The 24,625-nt window shown below is 40.4% G+C and overlaps 1 protein-coding gene across 4 annotated transcripts in view; it reads right to left on the reverse strand.

The window, feature by feature from the left end:
* The window catches only part of LOC141146764 (alpha-aspartyl dipeptidase), a 123,170-nt gene that overhangs the window by 53,751 nt on the left and 44,794 nt on the right, over positions 1 to 24,625 (reverse strand). For 2 of the 4 annotated variants that reach the window (XM_073633315.1, XM_073633318.1), the window contains exons 2-3: positions 19,695 to 19,842; positions 19,263 to 19,351 (exon numbers count right to left, since the gene is read on the reverse strand). In XM_073633315.1, the coding sequence (XP_073489416.1) occupies positions 19,263 to 19,351; positions 19,695 to 19,798 (193 nt within the window). In that variant the 5' untranslated portion in view covers positions 19,799 to 19,842. The remainder of the gene's footprint in view (positions 1 to 19,262; positions 19,352 to 19,694; positions 19,843 to 24,625) is intronic. The other 2 variants (XM_073633316.1, XM_073633319.1) reach the window with 1 other exon arrangement.

Here is a 24,625-nt window from a genome sequence, read left to right on the forward strand (position 1 = left end):
AGTAATATTATTACAATTTGAAAAGATGCTTCATAAGGCTTTAAAACAAACCTCAGACCAAATAACAAAAAGCCTAACCAAAGAAATAAGAGAGCTGGGAAACCGCACCGCAGCCTTAGAAATAAAAATGGATGAAATTGAAATTACAACCCAAGAAAATATAACAGAATTGGAACAATTAAAAGAAGAGAATTTAATACTTCAAACTAAGCTCGAAGATTACGATAATAGAGCCAGACATTCAAACTTGCGCATAAGGGGAATACCTGAAACTGTGACAGACCTGCAATCTACTATTACTGCTCTATTACAAGAACTAAAGCCAGATATCCCTATTGAACGTTTAGAACTGGACAGAGTACACAGAGCCCTCACAGCCAAAAAGAAAGATGGAAGGGTAGGGAGTGGCGCTGTGTTAGGAGTGTAAATAAAAATTAACAAGAAATGAAAATGTGTGAATAAAAGTGTAAAGATAAAACGTGTGAAATTCTTTGGTGTGATCCAAAAAATTACTTCCAATAAACTTTTTTATATATATACCCTTGTGTTATTGCAAAAACACCTTGATCTAGTGGAAATTAATATTATATGTGCAAAGAATCGCAAATATCAAGCAGCACCTCTAAATACCATAAATACATGAATAAATATAAAGTGATAAAGTGCCAAAAACAATAAATGTCCAAAAACAATAATTGTCCACCAATAATGTGTAAATGTGCAATAATTATAAGTAATAAAAATTCATTGATAATGTGTTCAAATCGCAGCTAAAAATCGAAAAGCCATATGTTGTTTGGTGCAAGAAAAGTTCATAACAATTGTGCAAAAAATCTTCTTAAATGATAAAGTGCCGTGCTGTGACAACCAGTGGTCCCCCCAATGTGGTTGCACTCACCAGAGCGCTCCACCCCTGCAGGGGTACGAGCGTATAATGCTGGTCCTCTCACTCCAGTCCAAAAGATGTCAGTTTCCTTCCACGCATCCCATTCTTAAAACGCAGCTGTATACACTGAGAGGTGGGGACTTCCTGTCCCTTGGTTTTAGAAGACCCCACTCGATATCCGCTTGAAAAAAATGTTTTAGAGGAAAAATATCCACATAGCGTGATTCTGTTTTCCAAAAAATATCTATTGATTTGCATAAAAAACAGTCCAGTCGCTATAAGCTGGAGACACACTAGCGATAAAAGTGTTACAAAGTTTTCGAAAAGTGTAACAAAGCTAGGAGGGGGAGTACACAGTCTCCTATGCTCTCCCTGTAGTCCGGGGCCGCAGCGTCAGCGTGAACCGCCGATGCTGCGGCCCCGGACTGCAAATAAATAGATATTTTTTGGAAAACAGAATTACGCTATGTGGATATTTTTCCTCTAAAACATTTTTTTCAAGCGGATATCGAGTGGGGTCTTCTAAAACCAAGGGACAGGAAGTCCCCACCTCTCAGTGTATACAGCTGCGTTTTAAGAATGGGATGCGTGGAAGGAAACTGACATCTTTTGGACTGGAGTGAGAGGACCAGCATTATACGCTCGTACCCCTGCAGGGGTGGAGCGCTCTGGTGAGTGCAACCACATTGGGGGGACCACTGGTTGTCACAGCACGGCACTTTATCATTTAAGAAGATTTTTTGCACAATTGTTATGAACTTTTCTTGCACCAAACAACATATGGCTTTGCGTTTTTTAGCTGCGATTTGAACACATTATTAACGATTTTTTATGCTTATAAATTAGTGCACGTTTATACATTGTTGGTTATGAATCTTTCTCTTACCAAACAGCATATGGTTTTGCGATTTTTTTAGCTGCGATTTGGACACATTATCAATGAATTTTTATTACTTATAATTATTGCACATTTACACATTATTGGTGGACAATTATTGTTTTTGGACATTTATTGTTTTTGGCACTTTATCACTTTATATTTATTCATGTATTTATGGTATTTAGAGGTGCTGCTTGATATTTGCGATTCTTTGCACATATAATATTAATTTCCACTAGATCAAGGTGTTTTTGCAATAACACAAGGGTATATATATAAAAAAGTTTATTGGAAGTAATTTTTTGGATCACACCAAAGAATTTCACACGTTTTATCTTTACACTTTTATTCACACATTTTCATTTCTTGTTAATTTTTATTTACACTCCTAACACAGCGCCACTCCCTATCCTTTGATTTATATTTCTTGGGGGACCACTTAGGTGTTCCCTTCCTATCTAGGGGGGCTGCAGGTGGGAGTCAGTCCACGAGCGCGGATCCGTTGATATATTTAAAAAGAAAGATGGACCCCCACGTGATATAATCACAAAATTTCATTATTACAGAACGAAAGAACAAATACTAATTGCTGCAAGAGAAAAAAAGGAACTTAATTTTCAAGGACACAATTATCAAATTTTTGCTGACCTATCCCAACTTACTATTACTAAAAGACGATCCATGAATCCCCAACTAATGGAACTGCAACGCCACAACATTATGTATCAATGGGGCTTCCCCTTTTCAGTCAGATTTAACTACCAAGGTACAATTTACAGAAGCAGATCAGCAGATGAACTACAACAAACCCTTTTAAAATTAAATCTGACAGAACCCACAAGCAGCAACACTCCCACACGCAGAAGAATGGCGTCATCTTCACCTTCAGGCAGCACCCAGAAAATTTCAGAACAAAATGGAAATCATCATTCTCACAAAAGAGGCCGTTATGCCACATCATCCATGGACCAAGAAGATTCAATGGACTGACATCCTAATTCCTGATATCTCTTCATTTATTATACTAAGAAAGGGTTCTCTATAAAAACCTATATTTATAACTGAATGTAACTGCATTCTGATAGTCACACACTGTGTGGGATCATGTTACATTCCAGTTATATTTCTTATTACTTCTGATTCATATAGCCTTAGAATATATAAGTGAAATAAGGAAATTCTTGTTCAGTTATATATTATCAGGTAATAACAATAGATTTATTACTTTTTAGGACAAATATGTTCAATAATCCAGAAGTAATGGAAGCTTTTTCTTTCTTTTCTTAAAACAAATATATTATTACCTAACTAGTTCCTAGAATTATGTTTTTGTTTATTCTAATCTGAAGCAATACAACCTCAATTTTATGAGTTAACATATCTAAACAGTTACATATGAATAAAATATGTAATTGTTTACTCTAAAAGGGTTAAAATCCCAAAATAATTCAAACTATCTTCATCAATACCAAAGTTATTAACAGTACCTTTCTAACTGAATTATTTAGCCTAGGGCAAGACTAACCATATACAACCACCCTGGAATAAATAATTTCAACAAAAACTATATTCTGCACTCCAATTAATGAAACATCATTTTGATGTCTTTTGACATAGCACTTCTCTCCTGTAAGCGGAAGATCCGTGTACCCCCATTAGCCCTCCTCATTCTCCCAATCATATTATGTGGGAGTGTGACGAAGGCACTTATTCCCCTGAGAGAGATATTTATTCTCTTTCACGGGTAAATTGTGATTACTTGCAAAAAATAATTTATACAATGTATCATCTAATCTCATATGTTTTTTGTTTACTCTTTACTCCAGAATTCACTGGTTTCTTTTCTATTTATTCATCCCTTCAGTCCACACAGGTTGATCTGCGCAGTCAGCTCTGCATAACAAAAAGTAAGTCAAAACTATTTGATCTATTGCCATGGCACCACTGAATATACTTTCCCTGAATGTTCAGGGAATAAATGTCCCTCAAAAAAGGACCAAAGCCTTCCGTACTTTCCATAACAAGAAGGCTCACATAGTATGCCTCCAAGAAACACACTTCACCAAAGATTCTACTCCAAAATATATTTCTCCTTTTTATCAACAAATTTACACGGCTTCTGCCTGTACCAAGCAAAGGGGAACTCTAATTGCATTTCACCGATCCACACCATTCACCTTATCATCAGAAATTAAAGACCCAGAAGGTAGATACCTGATACTCATGGGTTATATAATGGATACAGCAATCACGGTGATTTCCTACTACGCTCCTAACAAACAACCTACACCATTCCTCTCACATATATTACAAGTGATTAATACACACAAAATAGGAACAGTGATAATGTGTGGGGATTCGAACCGGGTCCTCCTCCCATTTCTAGATAAATCACCTTTTACACCATCCAAAATAACCTCTAGATTACCTTTTTCTCAACTTCTTTCCAAATACAATCTGGTAGATTCATGGAGAGAAAGTAACCCAATGAAAAAGAAATTCACATATTTCTCGCACCCTCATCAAACCTTCACCAGAATAGATCATATTTTTCTAACAATAGGAATGATACCAGAAATTATTGCATCAGATATAATTCCGATTCCGTGGTCTGACCATAATGCAGTATACACTACTATAGCCTCAGCCATACCAAAAGCGCATGACCCAACGTGGTACTTACCGGACATAATGCTCAAACACCCACTACATCAGATGGCCATTGAACAAGCTTTAAAGGAATACATATCAATTAATAACACAACAGACATCTCCCCAATAACACTGTGGGAAGCTCATAAGCCTGTCTTGCGTGGTACAATACAAAGACAAATGGCACTATTTAAACGGGAACGCAAAAATCTAGCAAAAAAACTAGAACTCAATTTTAATGCAGCCTACATATCATTTCAAGATAATCCATCTCAGAGTACAAAATCTCATCTGGAAAAATCTAGATTGGAATACGATCTATTTCTCACTGAGTCAGTTGATAAATCCCTCAAACGCTCCAAACACAATTTCTACATGAATACAAACAAACCAGGTACATATTTGGCTCGGGCATTAAATTCAACTAACAAATCTTTCAAACCAATACGTTTGAAATTATCAAAAAATGTTTACACTTGTAATCCAGTTAAAATAGTCCATAAATTTCACTCACATCTCGCAACTTTATACAAGACAAACAATGAATTTAATCCAACAGAAGTTGAATCCTTCTTCTCAAAAATAACCTTACCTGAGTTATCTCAGAATCAAAAAAGCAGTTTGGATGAGCCTATAACTATAGATGAAGTTGCTAACGCCATAAAAGACCTAAAACTTAACAAAAGACCAGGCCCAGACGGCTACACGGCTTTATACTATAAAAGATTCTCAGAAATACTCTCTCCCATTCTCACTGAAACTTTTAACAAACTTCTAGATGGACATTCTTTTCGGCAAGAAACACTAATGGCAATTGTTTGTATGATCCCAAAACCCCTTTATGATGATACTTCCTGTGTGAATTATCGGCCTATCTCTCTGTTAAACCTCGATATTAAATTATTAGCAAAAATAATAGCAAAACGCCTCAATAGCATTATAGGAAAATTAATACATAGAGATCAAGTAGGCTTCATGCCAAATAGACAGGCAGGCGATAATATACGCAGGGCAGTGTTATTGGCACACATTGCCAAAAAACGGAAAATCCCTTTATGTTTTCTATCTCTCGATATTAAGAGGGCATTTGACACAGTATCCTGGCAATATATGCAATATTCATTACAAAAATGGGGTTTTGGACCCCACTTTTTAACATGGATCAAAGCATTATATAATAAACCCAAAGCCTATATAAAATATGCTGGATACAAATCTGAAGCCTTTAATATCGAAAGAGGTACCCGACAGGGTTGCCCATAATCTTCCTTATTATTTGCCCTTATACTCGAACCCATAGCCCAATACATTAGAACAAACCAAACTATAACTGGCATTGAAGTAGGAGGTATTACACACAAATTATGTATATTTGCAGACGATATATTACTTTTTCTATCATCACCACAGGTCTCTGGTCCTAACTTAATACCAGCTCTTGATGGATTTGCAGCCCTATCCGGCCTTATGATTAATCCTAAGAAATGCCTAGTGCTTAATATTTCACTCACAAACATGGAATTGATCCCGGCTAGGGCTGCACTCCCATTCACATGGGCAGAAAAATCAATCCCATATCTTGGAATTCATTTAACAGCATCTCATTCTGACTTATTCTCAACCAATTATCCTCCTGTATTAAGACAGATCACAAATCTAATAAAACAATGGTCGCAACTTCCTTTATCCTGGATAAGGAAGATTAATGCAATCAAAATGACTATTCTACCCAAATTGCTTTATCTATTCAGAGTCCTCCCTATTCCAATTCCTTCCTATTTTTTGAGAATAGTACAAAAAAGAGCAACTTCGTTTATATGGGGCTCTTCTAAACCACGTATACCTATACACACACTACATCTTCCCAAAAATAAAGGAGGCCTGGGATACCCTAATTTTACTAACTACTACAGAGCAGCACATTTGGCCAGTCTGTCCAAATACCATGCAAAACAGGAAATCCCATTATGGGTATTTATAGAGGCTTCAGAAAATGACCCTCTATTAATATCAAATTTATTATGGCTTGATCCTAAAGACCGCTTTAAAATTCATAATCCCATAACTAAACACTTCTTATCTCTCTGGGATAGACTAAAAACCAAATATCAGTTACAATCTCCACACAATCCTCTCCTTTCTTTTATCAGAAATCCGGCCTTTTATCCGGCATGGATCTACCCAAATTCTTTTAAAGCTTGGACAACATCAGGCATTCAGACACTAAATGACTTCATAGCATCTAAATCATTCCTTTCATTCCCATCGCTTAGAGAAAAATATGATCTACCAAACTCTGAGATATTTAGATATCTCCAAATCAAAAATTTCTATACACCATTCCTAAAGGGGGATACACCATTATCCCAATTATCCATTTTTGAATCAATCTGTACAAAAGATCCATTTGCTAAAGGTACAATTTCATCACTTTATAATCAATTATATGGAGTAGCAAATCTTAATAGACCCTCTTACGTTCAGAGGTGGGAGGAGGACCTGGGACGAACTTTAGAAGACACGGACTGGTCTAATATATGGCTCACATCTAAGTCATCTTCACCCAACATCTTAGCACTGGAGACAAATTATAAAGTCCTAACTCGCTGGTACCTTGTACCCGCTAGAGTGGCAAAATATTCACCTAATACCTCAACTCTTTGTTTTCGAGGATGCCCAGAAATAGGCACATATTTACACATATGGTGGACGTGCCCAGTAATCCAAACCTTCTGGAAGGAAGTCTTCGTGATTGCATCTAAAATATTTAAAAAAATAATACAACCAGATCCATATTTAACTTTACTTAATCTAAAACCGGAATGGTTAACACTCTCTCAATTCAAACTTATGATCCAACTAATAACGGCTGCAAAACAAACAGTGGCCAAGGCATGGAAATCTCCTACATTGGTACTAGCAGAAACAATTCACAGAATGAATAATACAATGTCCCATGCTAAGATGATAGCCATCGATCAAAATCAAATTCCAAAATTTGAAAAACTTTGGCATCCTTGGATAAAACAACAGTTCCTGTCAAATTTCAATGACTCTGTCCTGTTGCCATGGTAACAGATTAAATGACTTACAGAGACACCCATTCTAAGGCTTCAAAGAGAACTAAAAAGAATAATAAACTGACGAGCGGGACAACCTTGTGGACCATACCTCTACCTTTCAACCCTTTTTCTTCTTTCTCTTTCCTTTTCTCCTCCTTACGATTAAAGCTCATTATCAGAATTTATTTGACCTATGTACACTCTACTTGTAAACAATATGTATAGTAGGTATAAATCATTTAAATACCTACAAAAGTAACTAAGGAAATGATATATATCTTTAATTTAGGTTTACGTGAACCCAATGTTTAATATTTGAAATTTCATGATATTTACCTATATAAACCCTACTGTAAAACAATGAGCTTACTTTATAGATCCTTGTAAACTTACTTTATGTATCTTTATGTATCTTTATAACATTGTATACTCAATAAACTTCTTTTGACAAGGAACTGTTTAAGTGTGTGCCCCTAGCTAGCACTAAGTGTTTTTTTATTTTTCACATATACGTAGATCCCTATTACCCTTTTCTTTTATACAGGTTTGCAGGCCTTTGGCTGGCACTGAACTTGCAGGCCACCCGAGTGTTCGGTGGTCGTTCGCTTCTCCATCTGCCCCATAGGAGACTTTCCTAGTGTGTGATGGGTCTAGTTTTGGGTTTAAGCACTCCAAACTCCCCAATGGAAGTGCAGGGTGGGCGGGGTTGGGTTTATATGTTATGGCTGTTCGTTTTCAGTTTTTTGAGTTTACTGTTACTGTATGCAGTGGTTTGCCTTGGATACCTTTCCCAGCCCTTGTCATAACCAAAGGCTGGCTGTCCAGTGCCTCAGAAGTAGATCGTTCTATATTGTGTGGTGCTTGCCTCGCTCCGGGGTAACCGTGTCACTGCTCCCCTGATGGTCATATTCTGCTATTACCGACATGACCCCCATTAGATTAATCTCCTGGAATGTCCAGGAACTTAACGATAAGATCAAGAGATCCCCAGTCATGGCCTATCTTAAGAAATATACCCCTCATTTATGTATATTACAAGAGACTCACCTAGTGGGAAGTAAGGTTTTTAGCTTGAAAAAAACGTGGGTGGGACACTTTCACCAGGCTACGTCATCTGGGTACGCCCGGGGGATTAGCATACTAATTAACAAGACCTTGTCTTACATCTTGCTCAATGTTAGGGTTGACCCGGAGGGTAGGTACGTATTGCTACACTATTGAGATGTTGATACTGGGCTTATATATACAAGCCACCAGCTACAATATCCCTCTTAAAGTGTTTGACTCCTATCCTGCCTAGATACCCTACAGATAATCTTATTATAGCTGGGGATTTCAATATGGCTCCGATCCCGTCCCTAGATAGGCTGTCTCCAGGCATTGGCAGTGACTCTCTCACCTGCATAGGTGGGCATCTCTCTATGGTCTGACAGACGTTTGGCGGGCCAATCCACCTCTTATCGTATAAAGTCTAGAATTGATCTGGTGTATGTCAGTGGTAGGTTGCTCCCCGAGTGCGTGAAGTCACTATACTCCCGAGGGACATATCGGACCATGCACCTATGCTCCTCTGCCTACAAACTCAGACAATCCCCTCAGAGAGACTGTGGCAACTATCTCGCTACTGGATCTCTTTTTTTAAATCCATTAACTTTTTTATTGATTTTTACATGCTCAAAAAAAATACAGTACATTACACACAGACTCTGCATACAATCCAGATACAGTTGCCTTCAAATAAAAACACTCTTGAACAAAAAAAAAAAAAAGGAAACTGCCCTGAATAGTTGTGTTAACTTTTGTGTGGTAGATAAAGATACATCAGGGATTGTAGGCCATTGACCAATGGTCGTCTGATATTGGACCCAAGTCACGTACCCATTGAGCCCTTGATGGTATAACTACCAAATCTTGAAATTTAAGATATAGTACTCCATGTTGTCTAATAGGGAGCTTATTGTTGACTTATTTAATCTTAATTTTAAATCACAAGAGCGGGACTGTGTGCTTTTATAGCATGTCTAAGCTGGAGGTATTGAAAATACCTATTCTTCGGGATTTCCTATTCTTCCATTATTTAGGTAAAAGATTTTAAAGTATCCTCCTGAAATAATTGACTCAGGTACCTTACCCCCAGTTTTGCCACAGATTAAATCCTTCCAGTTTTCCCAGTTCCTCATAGTATACATTTTCCCATAGTGGGGTATAGGATGTATACCCCTTTATATTGGTGATATTTTTCATTTCTTGCCATACTATCAACTAATTTGCCTGTCATAAACCCTTTTGCCCTTCGAAAATTCCCTGTCTCTAATAAAGAGACAAGTGAGTGATCCCTACATAACGGCAACAGCAGACCCTGTATAGGGTCAGACTCCGATATTTCCTTTCAACCAGAAAATTGCTGTGGTTGTGAGGCTAGAAAGTAACTTTTTATATGCGGAATTGCAAGCCCTCCTGCATCTTTTGCTAGCATTAGAGAGGTTAATTTTATACAAGATTGTTTTTCCCGCCAAATAAGTTTTCGGAAAAGAGATTCTAACCTCCGGAACCAATGCGATGTAATCCAAACAGGGGAATTATGAAGGATATAAAGTAGCTGTGGGGTCCAGATCATCTTAATAAGATTTGCTCTGCCTATCACTGTCAATGGGAGTTTACACCAATTCCGACATTTTCCCCTAAATTTAAGCATTAATCATTTAAGATTCAAGTCAATATAATCCTTCACATTTCTAGTAACCTCAATCCCCAGATATTTAACCTATGTTTAATTTGTATTTGTAATGCCTGATCAGGCAGAGGGATTTCCATATCATCCAATGGCAACAATGTCAATTTCTCCCAGTTGCTTTGGAATCCTGAAAATTGCCCAAACACAGAGATGAATGTCATTAGTTCTACCAAGAAGATCAACGCATCATCTCCGTAAAGGGCAATTTTTTCCTCCCTGCCTGAGTGACAGAACCCTACTATCCCTTCTGACTGTCTGATGGCGATGGCCAAAGGCTCGATCGTCAATGCAAACAGCATAGGGGACAGAGGGCATCCCTGTCTGGTTCATCTAGATAAAGGAAAGAATGGGGACATTATTTGATTCTCAACCTTGCCTTGGGATCTTTGTACAGCAGTCTCAGCCAGGCTAGAAAGCCCGGACCAATTCCAAAAGTGGACAATACAGTCCATAAATATTCCCATTCCACCATATCAAAAGCCTTTTGGGCATCCAGACACAATATGACACTAGTCCCTCCATTATATCCCTGGGTAGTTGCATGTTCAAAAAAAGTCTGCGGATATTTATAAAGGCCGGTCTAGTGAGTATAAACCCTGTTTGGTCCTTATGAATCAAAGAATTAATATACATAGATAGTCTATTTGCAAGTACCCTAGCTAGAATCTTAACATTGGAGGTAAGTAGGGCGATAAGAGTCTGGTTTTAATGGATCTTTACCTGATTTTAGGTCTACTGTAATTATTCTTTCTTGCATTGCTTTACGGAGTTCTTGCATATTGTATGACTCGTTTAGCACTTCAAGAAGTTCTGGAAGTAAGATCTGGCCATATTTGTTATAAATTTCAGATGGTAGCCCATCTAGTCCAGAAGCCTTATTGTTCTGAGTTTGGGATACTGCTTCCTCTAACTCTTTCAGAGTTATTAGACTATTCAATATTTCTCTCTCATTTACATTAAGTTTTGGGATCGCTAATTTTTCCAAAAATATTTCACTTTAATTCTTTACATTTACTGTTCTAGATTGATATAATGAAGTGTAGTAATCTACCAATGTACTCTGAATATTCGTTGTATCGTGTACAATTGTTCCATTTATATTTTCAATAGCAGCTATACCTGGCGGGCCATCTTGATTACGGGCTATCACTGCTAAAATATGACCTACCTGATCCCCCATTTCATAATGTTTTTGTTTTTGAAAAAATCTACTATTCTCTGGTTTCGATAAAGATAATGTTCTATAAATTTTTTGCGCTTCCTGCCAAGCTAAACGTGTATCTTCCGTAAGATCCAGTATAAACTCCTGCTCTACCTGGTTCACTTTTTGCATTACTTCTACCTCTCGTTGCCTTGTTGATCTCTTAATTTTAAAAATTTCTTTGATTATCAGTCCTCGCAAATAAGCTTTCATAGTGTCCCACACTACTGACAATGAGGTTGAGTTCTTATTCTTGCAAAAAAAGGCTGATAGCAAATACTCAATTTTATTCCCCTATCAAGGATAACCACTGTGGATTGACTTTCCACAGTAATCTGGGTAGTTGCACCCCGGTCCTCAGGGATAAGATCATAGGAGAATGGTCTGAGAGACCTCTCGGGCCGTATTGAATTGAATCTAGCCACGGAAAAAAAGAAAAAAATTCCCCAGGGCCGGATTAATTCTTGATAAAGATCCGTAGGTGCTGGAACAACGTGAATATTCTCTACTTAATTGATGTCTAAATCTCCACATATCTACCAGCCCCATTTCCTGTAATTGACTAGCAAATCTAGTTACATTTCCCCTCCTATTAATCTTATTAATACTCTGTCTATCTTCTTCCTCATTTAATAGATTATTAAAATCTCCCATCAAAAGCGTTGGGATATCCGAGCATTGTGCCATTTTATTAAACTCTATTTTCAATACATCATCTTTATAAGGAGGAGGAATATAAATGTTTACCAGTAAAAAAATGTTTCCCTCCAAAGTACACATAAGCATCAAATAACGACCATTGGGGTCTTTGATGCTCTGTGTACATGAAAAACGGAGAGAACTAGAAATCAAGACACTTACTCCACGTGAATATGTAGAATAGGTGGCATAATACTGACACCTATATCTAGAAGTTCCAACCAATGTTATATGTTCCCCCCCAAATGAGTCTCCTGCAAACACACTATTTCAGGTTTATAAAATTCAAAAGATTCCAGCACTGTTTGTCGTTTATTCCTATCCCCCAAACCTCTCACATTCCAGGAAATCAGCTTTATTTTACTTAACATCATCAGCATCTTCTATCAGATGAAAAAAAACAGGATAAAGCCCCCCCCCCCCAAAAAAAAAAACATAATTCATTTTGATGTATTTTACCTTCCATAGTATAGGACCACCCGAGGTGAAGAGAGAGAGAAAAAAAAGGGATGCAACCATCCCCCAACCCGCATACAACCTGTGCCTGAGAGCAATTGAAACCAGCTGAAAATCCTCCCCGAAAAAAAAATGATAGGGGAGATTTCAGCTCTGCAAACCTTGTCCTCATGGGACACATACAGAGGACCCATTAGTAGCTGGTCACAGATTCTCATTAGTACCTTAAGAAAATTGAAGAGAGCGAGGAGTGACGAACCCGAGATAATGTGGCAAACCATCACCCCTCCCTCTCCCTCCAATCTCCTTTCCCCGGCCCCATTTGGACACCTGCCACCCCAAAAAACAGATAAACACACCCAGAATCCCCCCCCACACACACCGCATTTACTGCCCCCGGAGTATCAAAAAACTGTACTATATCTCCATCAGTAATGCACAATCTAGCTGGGAAAAACTTTGAACAAGTAATTTTCAGCAATCATAATCCACGTTTAACCTCAACAAATTTCGGCCTTTGTTTCTGCACTTCAGCTGAAAAATCTGGGAAGAAAGACACTTTGTTACCATTACATTCAATATTACCCCGTTGGCGTTGTCATGGAAATTTTCTTGGGCTTTGCACACAAATCCACACCGTGCCAAAATGTGTACTTTCAGCGTCAAAATGCACAAAACAATTCCTTCGTGCTTAAAAGCACATTTGTATCAAGCTCTTTTGTATAAGGAAATTTAAGTAAGTCAGTAGCACCAGATAGAATCAGAAAATATGCTGCTTCAAGCTGGAGTCTCGAAGTGTCTGTCCTCACGAGCACAGGCACTTTGTCATTCCCTTTGTTGCCCATAAATAAACAAACAGGAAGTCATGACCCCAACAGCCAATTGATTCCTCCATGCAAACTGGCATCACAGGAAATGACAACACAGGAAATTAGATCACAGGAAATGATAACAGTAAAGGGGAGGGCATCCACAGGAGTGGGGGGGAGAAGTGCACATGTCTCATCCACTTGAGACACTGCCCCCCGCCCAACCACATGCATGCACATCCACCATCTTGGTCAGCATGGAGCCTATTCAATACTGTTCAGAGTAACCAGTATCTAGTAAGATCATTCCACTTGGGCGGCACAGTGGTGCAGTGGATAGCACTTTCACCTAGCAGTAAGAAGGGTCGCTGGTTCGAATCCCACCCACGACACTACCTGCCTGGAGTCTGCATGTTCTCCCTGTGCCTGCGTGGGTTTCCTCCGGATACTCCGGTTTCCTCCCACACTCCAAAGACATGCTGGTAGGTTAATTGGATCCTGTCTAAATTGTCCCTAGTATGTAAGGGACCTTAGATTGTAAGCTCCTTGAGGGTAGGGACTGATGTGAATGTACAATGTATATGTAAAGTGCTGCGTAAATTGACGGCGCTATATAAGTACCTGAAATAAATAAATAAATACTTGTTCTTACAGGCTTGAGACGATCTGCGGGGACATTGAAACTGCCGTTGTCAATATACGGTACAAGTATATCAACAAGGCAGATATCAATGTTCTCTTATAAAAGCAGATATATATCCAAACAGGATAGCATAGCCACAACAGAGATATAATATGTTTCTCACGTTATGCGGACTTCGCTTCTCTAATGTGCTTAGACATTTGAAGACAAGAAGCCCAGCGTATTGCGCTTGATACTTACAAACCACACACACTGAGAACACGTCTCCAAGCCCATGAGAAGGATTTCATACTGATGGTTTTACCGCTGGTCCCTAGAGCGCTCCTTGGTTAAATCAGACACAGGGAGACAGATGACAATCTATAAAACACACATCCTAGAATAAAATGTCCATATGAGTCCATATAGTACAATTTCCACAACAGCGTGCCTTAGATAATATAAGATCTCTGTCTCGAGAATTTATTAACTTGATGATAATTGGTCTGGGCATGCCTCCGGGTGGCGGGGAATGACTGGGTATACGATGGGCACGCTCAATTGAAAAAAGCCTTGAAAAACCCTCCACCCTCAATATATCCATTAACCAGTTCTCAAAAAACCAACGGGATTGGCCTTCTTCATGCTCCGGGAGGCCTAAAATCCGAACATTATTACGTCTCTGTCTATTTTCCAATCCTTCCAGTTTCTGTCCATAGGCTTTTATCTGTGTTTTGATTGGCTGCAAGTCCTGTTTAATTATGGGTAAAACATCCTCCAACACATCCACCCTCTCTTCTACAGCAATCGTACTTTCACATATTTTTTGAGTCTCCTGCATCATAACTGCAATATCAGTCTTAAATTCCAACATATGATTTGTTAATGATAATAACAAGTTATTACAGGCCTGTACGGCCATTAAGACATCACTTAAGGTGGGTTCCGCAGTTAATACAGTAGAGTGTGGGTCATTCTGCTGTTTGTTTGATTACCAACCGCCTCTTGCCTCCTGGTCATGCGGCGGATGGCCCACTGACTCTGCATATATTTTAGTCCAATGTTGACATTAAAGACATACTAGATATTGATCTCCCCTCCAAACCCCATGAGACCCGAGGAATCCAAGACACCTGTGTTAAATTAGAATCTACCAAATTGGGATCAGTCTGGAGTCGATAGGGGTTTCTTTGAGAGATGTCCTGTATGTCCTGCTTGTCCTGTGTGACAATGCTTTCCATACAGCTAGATTTAGAAAAAGTATTAAATTCAAGCCCCCGTTTAACAACATTTTCTCTAGACCCTTTTTTAGAAGCTGCCTGGGTTTTACCATGGAAAGTATTGGGAGCACCTTCCACACCAGGTTCTTCAGTGTCCTGTAATGCCTTCTCCAATTCCTCAATTTCCTGCTCCCTTCTCCTTTGACGGGTCATAACCCACAGCACTTTCCCTGTAGCAGACAGATCATTTACGTACAATTGTGTATTATAGAAAAAAAACACACTAGGATGTTGGTGTGTTTAAGTGTTATCGGATATCAAACACAAACAGAACTTTGATTACCTGGGCTGCTATTTTACTTCCTCTACCGGGGAGTTTGTGATAGTAATATAGTATAATAATACTAGTGTCCCCACGTATATCAGGTCACTTATGCTATAAATTTCCACGCCACCAATTAATTCATTGGCTAAGAAAAACAGGGCTCCTCTCTCCTCCACTCTTTATTTCAACACTCAGGTATAATGGCTTTTTTGCTCCCCAAGTTAAAGCCGCAATTATAGAGTATACAAAGTAACTTACATAGTTGTGTATGCTTGTATACTTGCCTGTATACTTGCCTGGAGCAGGTTGGCAAGTAGTAGGCATCTAAAGCAGATTGAATGCTGGTAAATGACTAACATACGGTAAGGTCTGATTGCCAGTTTAAACAGATTACCGGGTCAACTGAATGACAAATTGAAAAGTCCTTCAGCCTATGGTATAATAGAATCAGTGGAGAGGAACAAGAGGCCTGCAAGTTATCAGCCGAATGATAGACACAGTAACCAAGTAGTAAGTAATGAATCAGCCTTTAGCCCTACTGAGTTAGCCCTACCGACAGTAAAACCAATAGATGGTTGGCAGCTGGTGGAGGGTAAGAGCTAACTGGCGGGTGATCACGAGGTGGCGTCTGATGGGCGGCCGAAGCCAATCGTCAATGTCCAATAGACGGCAAGGGGCAAATGTCGGCATCTAACTGGTGGCTGGAGCCGAGTGGTTGCGTCCGCTTGATGGCTGGATCCGTGTAGCAGCGTCCAATTGACGGCTACAGCTGAGTGGCGGGGTCCAATTGGCGCCTGGAGCCGAGTGGCGGTGTCAGAATGACGGCTGGAGCTGAGTGGCGGCATCTGCTTGGTGGCTGGAGCTGAGTGGCGGGGTCTGTTTGATGGCTAAAGCCGAGTGGTGACCTTTAATTAGTGGCTGGAGCCGAGTAGCGCCGTCTGACAACTGGAACCGAGTGGCAGCCAGTTAACAGATGGAATGGAGTCACCACCGATCCACAGCCACAACGTCCAGAATGAGGTGCAGAACAAAGGGAAGCCAAAGCAGGCAACCAAAACAGGACAGCAGAGTGGCAAGATGAGGCCAGCAGGCAGCTGGAGCAGGACAACTGGTAAGCGGTTGTATCAGCTTTGAAAACTGAAGCATAGTAATAGCTGGTTGATGGCTGTAGTAGCGGCTGCTATAGTGTAACCCACTGGAGCAGCTTAAGAGGTCGGCCAGCCAGCAGAACATCAGCAGGGTGGCAAGGTATCGATAGCTGTGGGCTTTAGCAAACTGACATTGGGGGGTCAGCCGGGTTCCACAATGTACCGGGATAGCGGGATGTCGCGTCACAGGACCTAGTTCCAGGAGATGTCGGCGTTAAGCAGGATAGTCTCGGTACATCGTTAGCTTGGAGCAACGCCCATCCGCTCACATCACGTCTGTTCCATGGCTAATTCCTCTCAAAAAACCAACTACGTTACTGGATCTTTGATGAAACAATAGAAATTGAGACCTCCAAGTGTCTCTGATTTCTGGTTATCAAATGTGGGTCTACTCCCCTACACAATATGTGGGATGCCTTCAAGGCGTATATCAGGGGGTGCTACCAATCCTCTATCTCACGAACCCGTCATAATGCCAAAATTTCTATTGAGGAGGCCGAGGCCAAGGCACAGAGTCTGGAATCTCAGTATGTCCTAACGCAGAACCCGATCACCTATCTGGATATGCAAGCAGCCTACTGAGAAGTAATGCTTCTACGGGTGGCAAGGGCTAAAAAGCAGCAACTGGCACAAACGCAGCGCATCTTTGAGCAGGGAGAAAAAACTGGATGTCTCCTGGCTTGGCTAGCTAAGGAGCAACAGCCCATAGCCACCATTGCTCGTATACAGGATGCCGACGGGGTGCCTGTGGTAGATCCGGTAGCCATCAACACCCGTTTTGCCTCGTATTATAGCACCCTTTAGTCTTCTAAGGCAGATTACTCAGGAGAAGAACTGGATTCCTTACTTGGGCAAATCACCTTCCCTACTCTCACTGATGAGGCCCGTACCCATCTGGGTAGTACAATTACCCTTGAAGAGGTACAGCAGGCCCTCTGCGAATTACAGACGGGGAAAACTCTGGGTGTGGACGGCGTCTCCCCGGAATTCTATAGGTAAAATGGGGAACAGTTATCATCCAGATTGCACGAGATGATAGTCAAAACCCTGAAAGAAACCACTCTCCCAGCTTCTATGGTAGAAACAATCATTGTCGTTATCCCCAAACAGGGTAAAGACCCTCAACTCTGCACCTCCTATCGCCCCATATCTTTGCTCAATGCCAATGCCAAGATTCTTACTAAAGTTCTAGCTAGCAGACTTAATGAGGTTATTCTTACCCTGATACATGAAGACTAAACCGGATTCATGCCAGGTAAGGGGATGGATATAAATCTCTGCAGACTGTATACAGCTCTGGGCGCCAAGGAGTCTCTCACCCAATTTGATGCAGTGGCCTCCCTAGATGCAGAGAAAGCATTTGATTTGGTAGAATGGAATTACCTGTGGGAAGTTCTGCATCGCATTGGCCCCTAATTTTTTATCCTGGGTGCAGACTCTCTATAAGTCACCAAGGGCTAGAGTTCGCACTGGATTGACCCTCTCTCCAACCTTCTGTCTCCACAGGGGTACCAGACAGGGCTGCCTGCTGTCCCCTGTGCTTTTCACGTTGGCTATAGAGCCGATGGCAATTCTCATGCATTCCTCCCCCTTAGTCAGTGGTATACCGACAGGTTCTGTCCAGGAGAAAATATCCCTCTACGCAGACGATACCTTGCTATACCTTAGGAACACTTCAAACTCACTGGGAGCTGCCCTATCACTTATCAACACCTTTGGTAGATAATCCGGCATATGCATTAACTGGGGAAAATCTGTTATCTTTGCATTGCACTCCTCGGATGCCTCGATACCAGCAGATACCCCATTGCAACTGGTTTCACAATTAGGGTATTTGGGAGTAGTGATTCATAGGAACAGTTCATACCTCTCAACCTGACCCAGGTGATGTCCCTCCTGACTCTGAGCTGCGCTGCTTGGAAAACACTGCCCCTTAGGTAGGTAATAGGTAAGCATGCCAACAGGGGACAGTCCAAAGGTGAGAGGAGGAAGCAAGACCATGGAAAACAGCTTGCTGAGAGGCACAACCAGCTGTCAGGATCCTTCCATAGCCTGGAGTGGCTTTACTCCATCAGCTGACAGCAGGCAAAAGCTTGCTATCAACTTACTCTGGGTGAACAAAAGTAAGTGTACTACTGACCCACAAGAGAAGTATGGCAAAAAAAGCTTTGACCCTACTGCTCTTTTACTTTCCCTTGCATAACACAGCTATACCTTTTTACTAAGCTAAGTAACCATTAACTAAGCAAGGCAGACATAGGATAAAAGGATTTGGAAAATGCCTCTTGTACAGAAATATCACATTGAATGTGATCAAAACATAAACAGGATCATTTTAAAACGATTAATTAACATAGAATAGATATCGCAAGCGTTGTGCTTTGTCTTTTATTATAATGCAGTAAGAACTTGTAAAGGGAAGCATTTGAAGTCTTTCACTTGCTGAAGTTACTGCTGGGAACAAACTTCCTGTTTTTCTCAGTTGGCAGAGAGAATGTATAAAACTTGTGATTTGTTACAGTTTTGCAGGCAAATAACAGAGGATAAAACCCTGTCACTCACACTTACCCAGACTCTCAAATTTCTGCCTGGCAGTCCTGGCATAGTCATCTCTGTCATGAAGCGCATAAGGCACAAACAGGACTCGTTTCACTTGTCTAAAAAGAAGAAAAATATAAACCATCAGAAGCTGTGCACATCTAGAACAATTTTGTTTAAAATGTGAGATTACTCAGTAAATAAATAGCTCTCTGTGTCACATGGTATGGAGAGCCCTACCGATATGCTGCATGGGAAGTGGAATTGTATATATAATATATTTATCAGTTCAGTATCAAATGTCTGATCTGGCAAATCATTCCCATACTCGGTAGCAATAATTCTGTTGATGATTCCTTACAGAACAATTTCAGAATGAGTGATTAGATTGGTTAATAAAGATAAAAACGCCAAAATCCACACCAGTAGTAACAATCACAAGCCATTAATGCATTCACTTACACCCCTAAAAACTTTTGTATATGTTCTTGGCAGTGTTCCAGATATCCCCCGCCATGAAGCGTTGAGTTGGAAATAAGCAGCAGATGCCGTTTGAGCGTCATCATTAATGATGGTTTTCAGCCAGAACAGTTGCAGAGGGTATAAGCTGCTGAGAGAGGAGGAGAAAAAAGTTGTGTGACTCATTTCACAGCAACTGCTGAGATCAGCATGTCCTATCATCTGTACTACAAGAACAAAGTTTCTTCCTTACTTTATTGTACTGCTTTCTCCACAGATAATGCTGACCTAACAACTATGTCTCACAGTCTAAAGGTTAGATACTGCTATGCATTTTAACACTGCACTGCAAAAAATATATTCATAGCCTTGAAATATACAATATTTGTAGCATAATTATCACCCATAAATCTATGCTGAGCACCTGTTTGGTGTGAAATGGAAGAGATGGTCAGATGGATGCTTTGTTTGCAGTGTTTTTAATGTGAAAGATCATGGCACTTTAAAGGTAAACAGCAGCCAAAGTTTAAAGCAGAACTAAAGGCAAAACGTTTTTTTTTTTTTCATTTTGGATAGAGTAAAGGTGGGTTATTCCCCTGTCATATTTTTTTGCCATATGTGTCCCATTGGGGAGATTTTCTTTTACTTCCTGTCCCATATCCAAAACAGGAAGTGAGAGGTAATCCCTCCAAAGTCAAGAACTCCGGCGGTGTCAACAGGGTCATTAAGAACTAGTGTCCCCTTTGGAAGATTTCCCCTCTATTACTGTTCTGGGGACAACTCAAAATTTGGGATTTTCTTTTACTTTCACTTTTGATGATAATGGTAAAGTGGACAAATAGAGAGGGCAAATCTACCTAATGGGGGGCACAGACAGCAATAAAACCTGACATTTGTTCTAATACTTCGTCAAAAGAAAAAGGTTTTGCCTTTTGATACACTTTAAGTTTTAAATAGAGTGTGATAACATCAGAATACATTCTCCTGCTCCTGATGATCGCAGAGATACCATATACAGTATGTTAGTTGTTGTTTGTAGTAGGGCCCAGTAACAATACTGTACATCTTCCTTTTTTTTTATCCTACCTAAAACACACTTATGCCCTGTACACACGGTAAGACATTGATCAGACATTGCGACAACAAAGTCCATGGATTTTTTCCAACGGATGTTGGCTCAAACTTGTCTTGCATACACACGGTCACACAAAGTTATCGGAAAATCTGATCGTTCTGAACGTGGTGACGTAAAACACATACATCGGGGCTATAAACGGGGCAGTAGCCAATAGCTTTCGTCTCTTAATTCATTCTGAGCACGCGTGGCACTTTGTGCGTCGGATTTGTGTACACACGATCGGAATTTCCGACAACGGATTTTGTCGGAAAATTTTATAGCAAGCTCTCAAACTTTGTGTGTCGGAAATTCAGATGGAAAATGTGTGATGGAGCCCACACACGGTCGGAATTTCCGACAACAAGGTGCTATCACACATTTTCCGTTGGAAAATCCGACCGTGTGTACGGGGCATTACACTGACATAAATTTTAAAAATACTTTAAAAATCTTCCCAAAATATACTGACCCAGAGCTTGACTCTAAGACTAACCTGACGCTGACCTAGATCGAACCTTGACAAGCCTTCAAACTTATGAGCACTACTGTATATCCAATAAAGTCAAATTTCTTCATAAATTTAGGCCAAATCGTATTCTGCTACATGTCTTTGGTAAAAAAAAAAAAAAAAAAACAAGTAAGTGTATATTAATTGGTGTGAAGTCATAGCATCTACAAACAATGGTATATATATTTGAAAGCTGATCCATCCTGAAATACTGACGACCTTACTTAACCACTTGCCTACCAGGCACGAACACCCCCTTCCTGCCCAAGCCATTTTTCAGCTTTCAGCGCTGTCGCACTTTGAATGACAATTGCGCGGTCATACTACACTGTACCCAAGCAAATTTTTTATCATTTTCTTCACAAAAACAGAGCTTTCTTTTGCTGGTATGTAATCACTGCTAGGTTTTTTATTTTTTACAAAAAAAAAAGACCAAAAATTTTGAAAAAAAATAGTTTTTTTACTTTTTTTCTGTCAGTAAATTTTGTAACTAAGTAATTTTTCGCCTTCACTGATGTGCGCTGATGAGGCGGCACTGATGGGCACTGGTAGGCTGAACTGGTGGGCATTGATGAGGTGGCACTTATGAGGCGGCACTTATGGGTACTGATGAGGAGGCACTAATATGCCACACTTATGGGCACTGATAGGTGGCACTGATATGTGGCATTGATGAGCACTGATAGGCGGCACTGATGGGCACTGTTAGGTGGCACTGATGGGCACTAATAGGCAGCACTGGTGGGCACTGATAGGTGGCAGTGGCAGGCACTGAGAGGCGGCACTGGTGGGCACGGATAGGCGGCATGGATAGGCGGTACAGATGGGCATTGATGGGTGACACTGGTGGGCGACACTGATGGGCAATGATGGACAGCAGTGATGGGCAATGATGGCAGCGCTAATTGCCACCACTGACTGGCATGGCTAATGGGCACTGATTTGTGGAACTTGTGGGCAGTGTGGGCACTGATTGCTGCCACTGGTGGGCTCTGATCACTGGCATTGGTGGGCACTGTATGCTGGCATTGGTGGGCATGGTTTTTTCTTTATTTGTGGCACTTTATTTATATCTTGTAATCAGGGCACTGATGATCAGTGCCCTGATTACTTCCCTAGCTGCCCCCCTGTAATGAGATGCTACTGATCGGCTCTCCTCTCCTCGCACTCTGTCAGTGCACTCTGGCATCTCCGTGTTTACATGTGACCGGCTGTGATTGGACACAGCCGATCACATGGTTAAAGAGCCGCGGACGCGGCTCTTTACACAGATCGGTGTCGCACCATGTCCTAGCAACATGGTGCAGCCACGATCGCCGCGGTGCCCAGAACAAGAGCTGGGCGGCCCAGAACAAGAGCTGCACCGCCCCGCCGTCATATGACGGTGGGCGGGTGGCAACTGATTAAAGGGATTGTAAAGTCAAAAGTTTTTTCTATCGTAATGAATTGTATGCATTAAAATAAAAAGCCTTCTGTGTGCAGCAGCCCCCCTCAGCCCTCCTAACACTTACCTGAAATCCCTCTCTGTCCAGCAATGTCCACAAGTGTATCAGCCGTCCAAGATTCTCCCTCCTGACTGGCTGAGACACAGCAGCGGCGCCATTGGCTTTCGCTGCTGTCAGCCAAAGTCAGCTAGTCAATCAGGAGAGAGAAGGGGCAAGGATGGGTTGGGGCTCCGTGTCTGAATAGACACAGGGAGCTGTGATTTGGCTTAGGTGCCCCCATAGCAAGCTGCTTGCTGTGGGGGCATTTAACAGGAGGAAGGGGCTAGGGCCTAGGAGTAGGGATGGGCGGAACGGACCCCTCTTCGGTTCGGACCGGAACTTCCGAACACCGCGAACGTTCGCACCCGAACACCGAACCCCATTAAAGTCAATGGGACCCGAACATTTAATATCAAAAGTGCCCATTTTGAAGGCTTAAATGCAAGTAATTAGGCATACAATGGTTATAGGGGTCCGGGTCCTGCCCTGGGGACATGGATAAATAAAAAAAAAGTTTGTGAAAAATGTCATTTTTAAATGAGCAGTGATTTTTTTGGTTTTTAAAGTGAATACCTAAAAATGAAAAATTCATTCCAATATAGTACCAGGGGGGTCCCCTTTGTCTAACTGTAAAGTGGCAGATCTGTACCATGTCTAGAATCTGCTGCAGCAATAATTGAATGTATAAAGCCAAAAAAAATGAAATTTTTCCTGCAAGCTGCCTTTATTTTGCTCAGCAACAGCAAGGGAGCCAGTGTGTATGATGGGGCCACAATGTAGTGCACTGGGAACAAGATTAGAGATTTTTTGGATACATTCTGGTGTCACTTTGACTTTGGATAGTAGTAATGGTTGCGTTAAAATTGGTCTTTGGGTGTCGGTGGCGCCTTCCCACCGTAACCCTATAGAGATAATCTTGATGAAAGCAAGAATTTGAATTGCTGTAAAAAATTGCATTGATATGCACCTGTCAGACAGGTGCACAAAAATTGGTCTTTGGGTGTCGGTGGTGCCTTCCCACCGTAACCCTATAGAGATACTCTTGATGTAAGCAAGAATTTGCCTTACAAAATGATCCAAGGAAGGACTTCTGCGCTACTAAGTAAAAACTAAATATTCAGTGGGAATGGAATTGCTGCAAAATCAAAAGTGAACACCACTTACTACAAGCAAACTGAAAAGATATATATATATATCTATATATAGATATATATATCTATATATCTATATATAGATATATATATCTATATATATATATATATATATATATATAGATATATATATCTATATATATATAGATATATATATATAAAGATATATATATATATATATATATATATATACATGTGATCTTGCGCAAAACCTAAAAAAATAAAAACACAAACAAAAAACAATGATGAATATTTGCATTACAATAAAGTGAAAACACAAATTATCCCAATAGTGACTGTATAAGTGAAGATAGTCCAATAGTTTATAAAAGTCCAATAGTAATGGTATATAGTAGTGTATAATAATAGTATATATAATCCAAAAGAAAACACAGTGTTGATTGTTGATCTCGTAACTTTGTGATAAACACACCACCGCTAAGTGCTCACAGAACTCTCACCTGAAGGGCATAAATAATATGCCTTAGTGTATCCTCTGGGACGCGGCGTCCATCCGAGATTTCGGATCGATGGTGGTGTCTGCTCGTTACATAGGATTACATCCCCTTCCGATCGTTGGTAAGATCTGAGCCCGACTATTTTATTCTGACAGCATATAGGTCTGGCTTTCAGAATACCCAAAGAGTGACACTCTTTGGGTATTCTGAAAGCCA

The sequence above is a fragment of the Aquarana catesbeiana genome, linkage group LG06, assembly GCF_042186555.1.
Source record: "Aquarana catesbeiana isolate 2022-GZ linkage group LG06, ASM4218655v1, whole genome shotgun sequence".
NCBI lineage: Eukaryota > Metazoa > Chordata > Amphibia > Anura > Ranidae > Aquarana > Aquarana catesbeiana.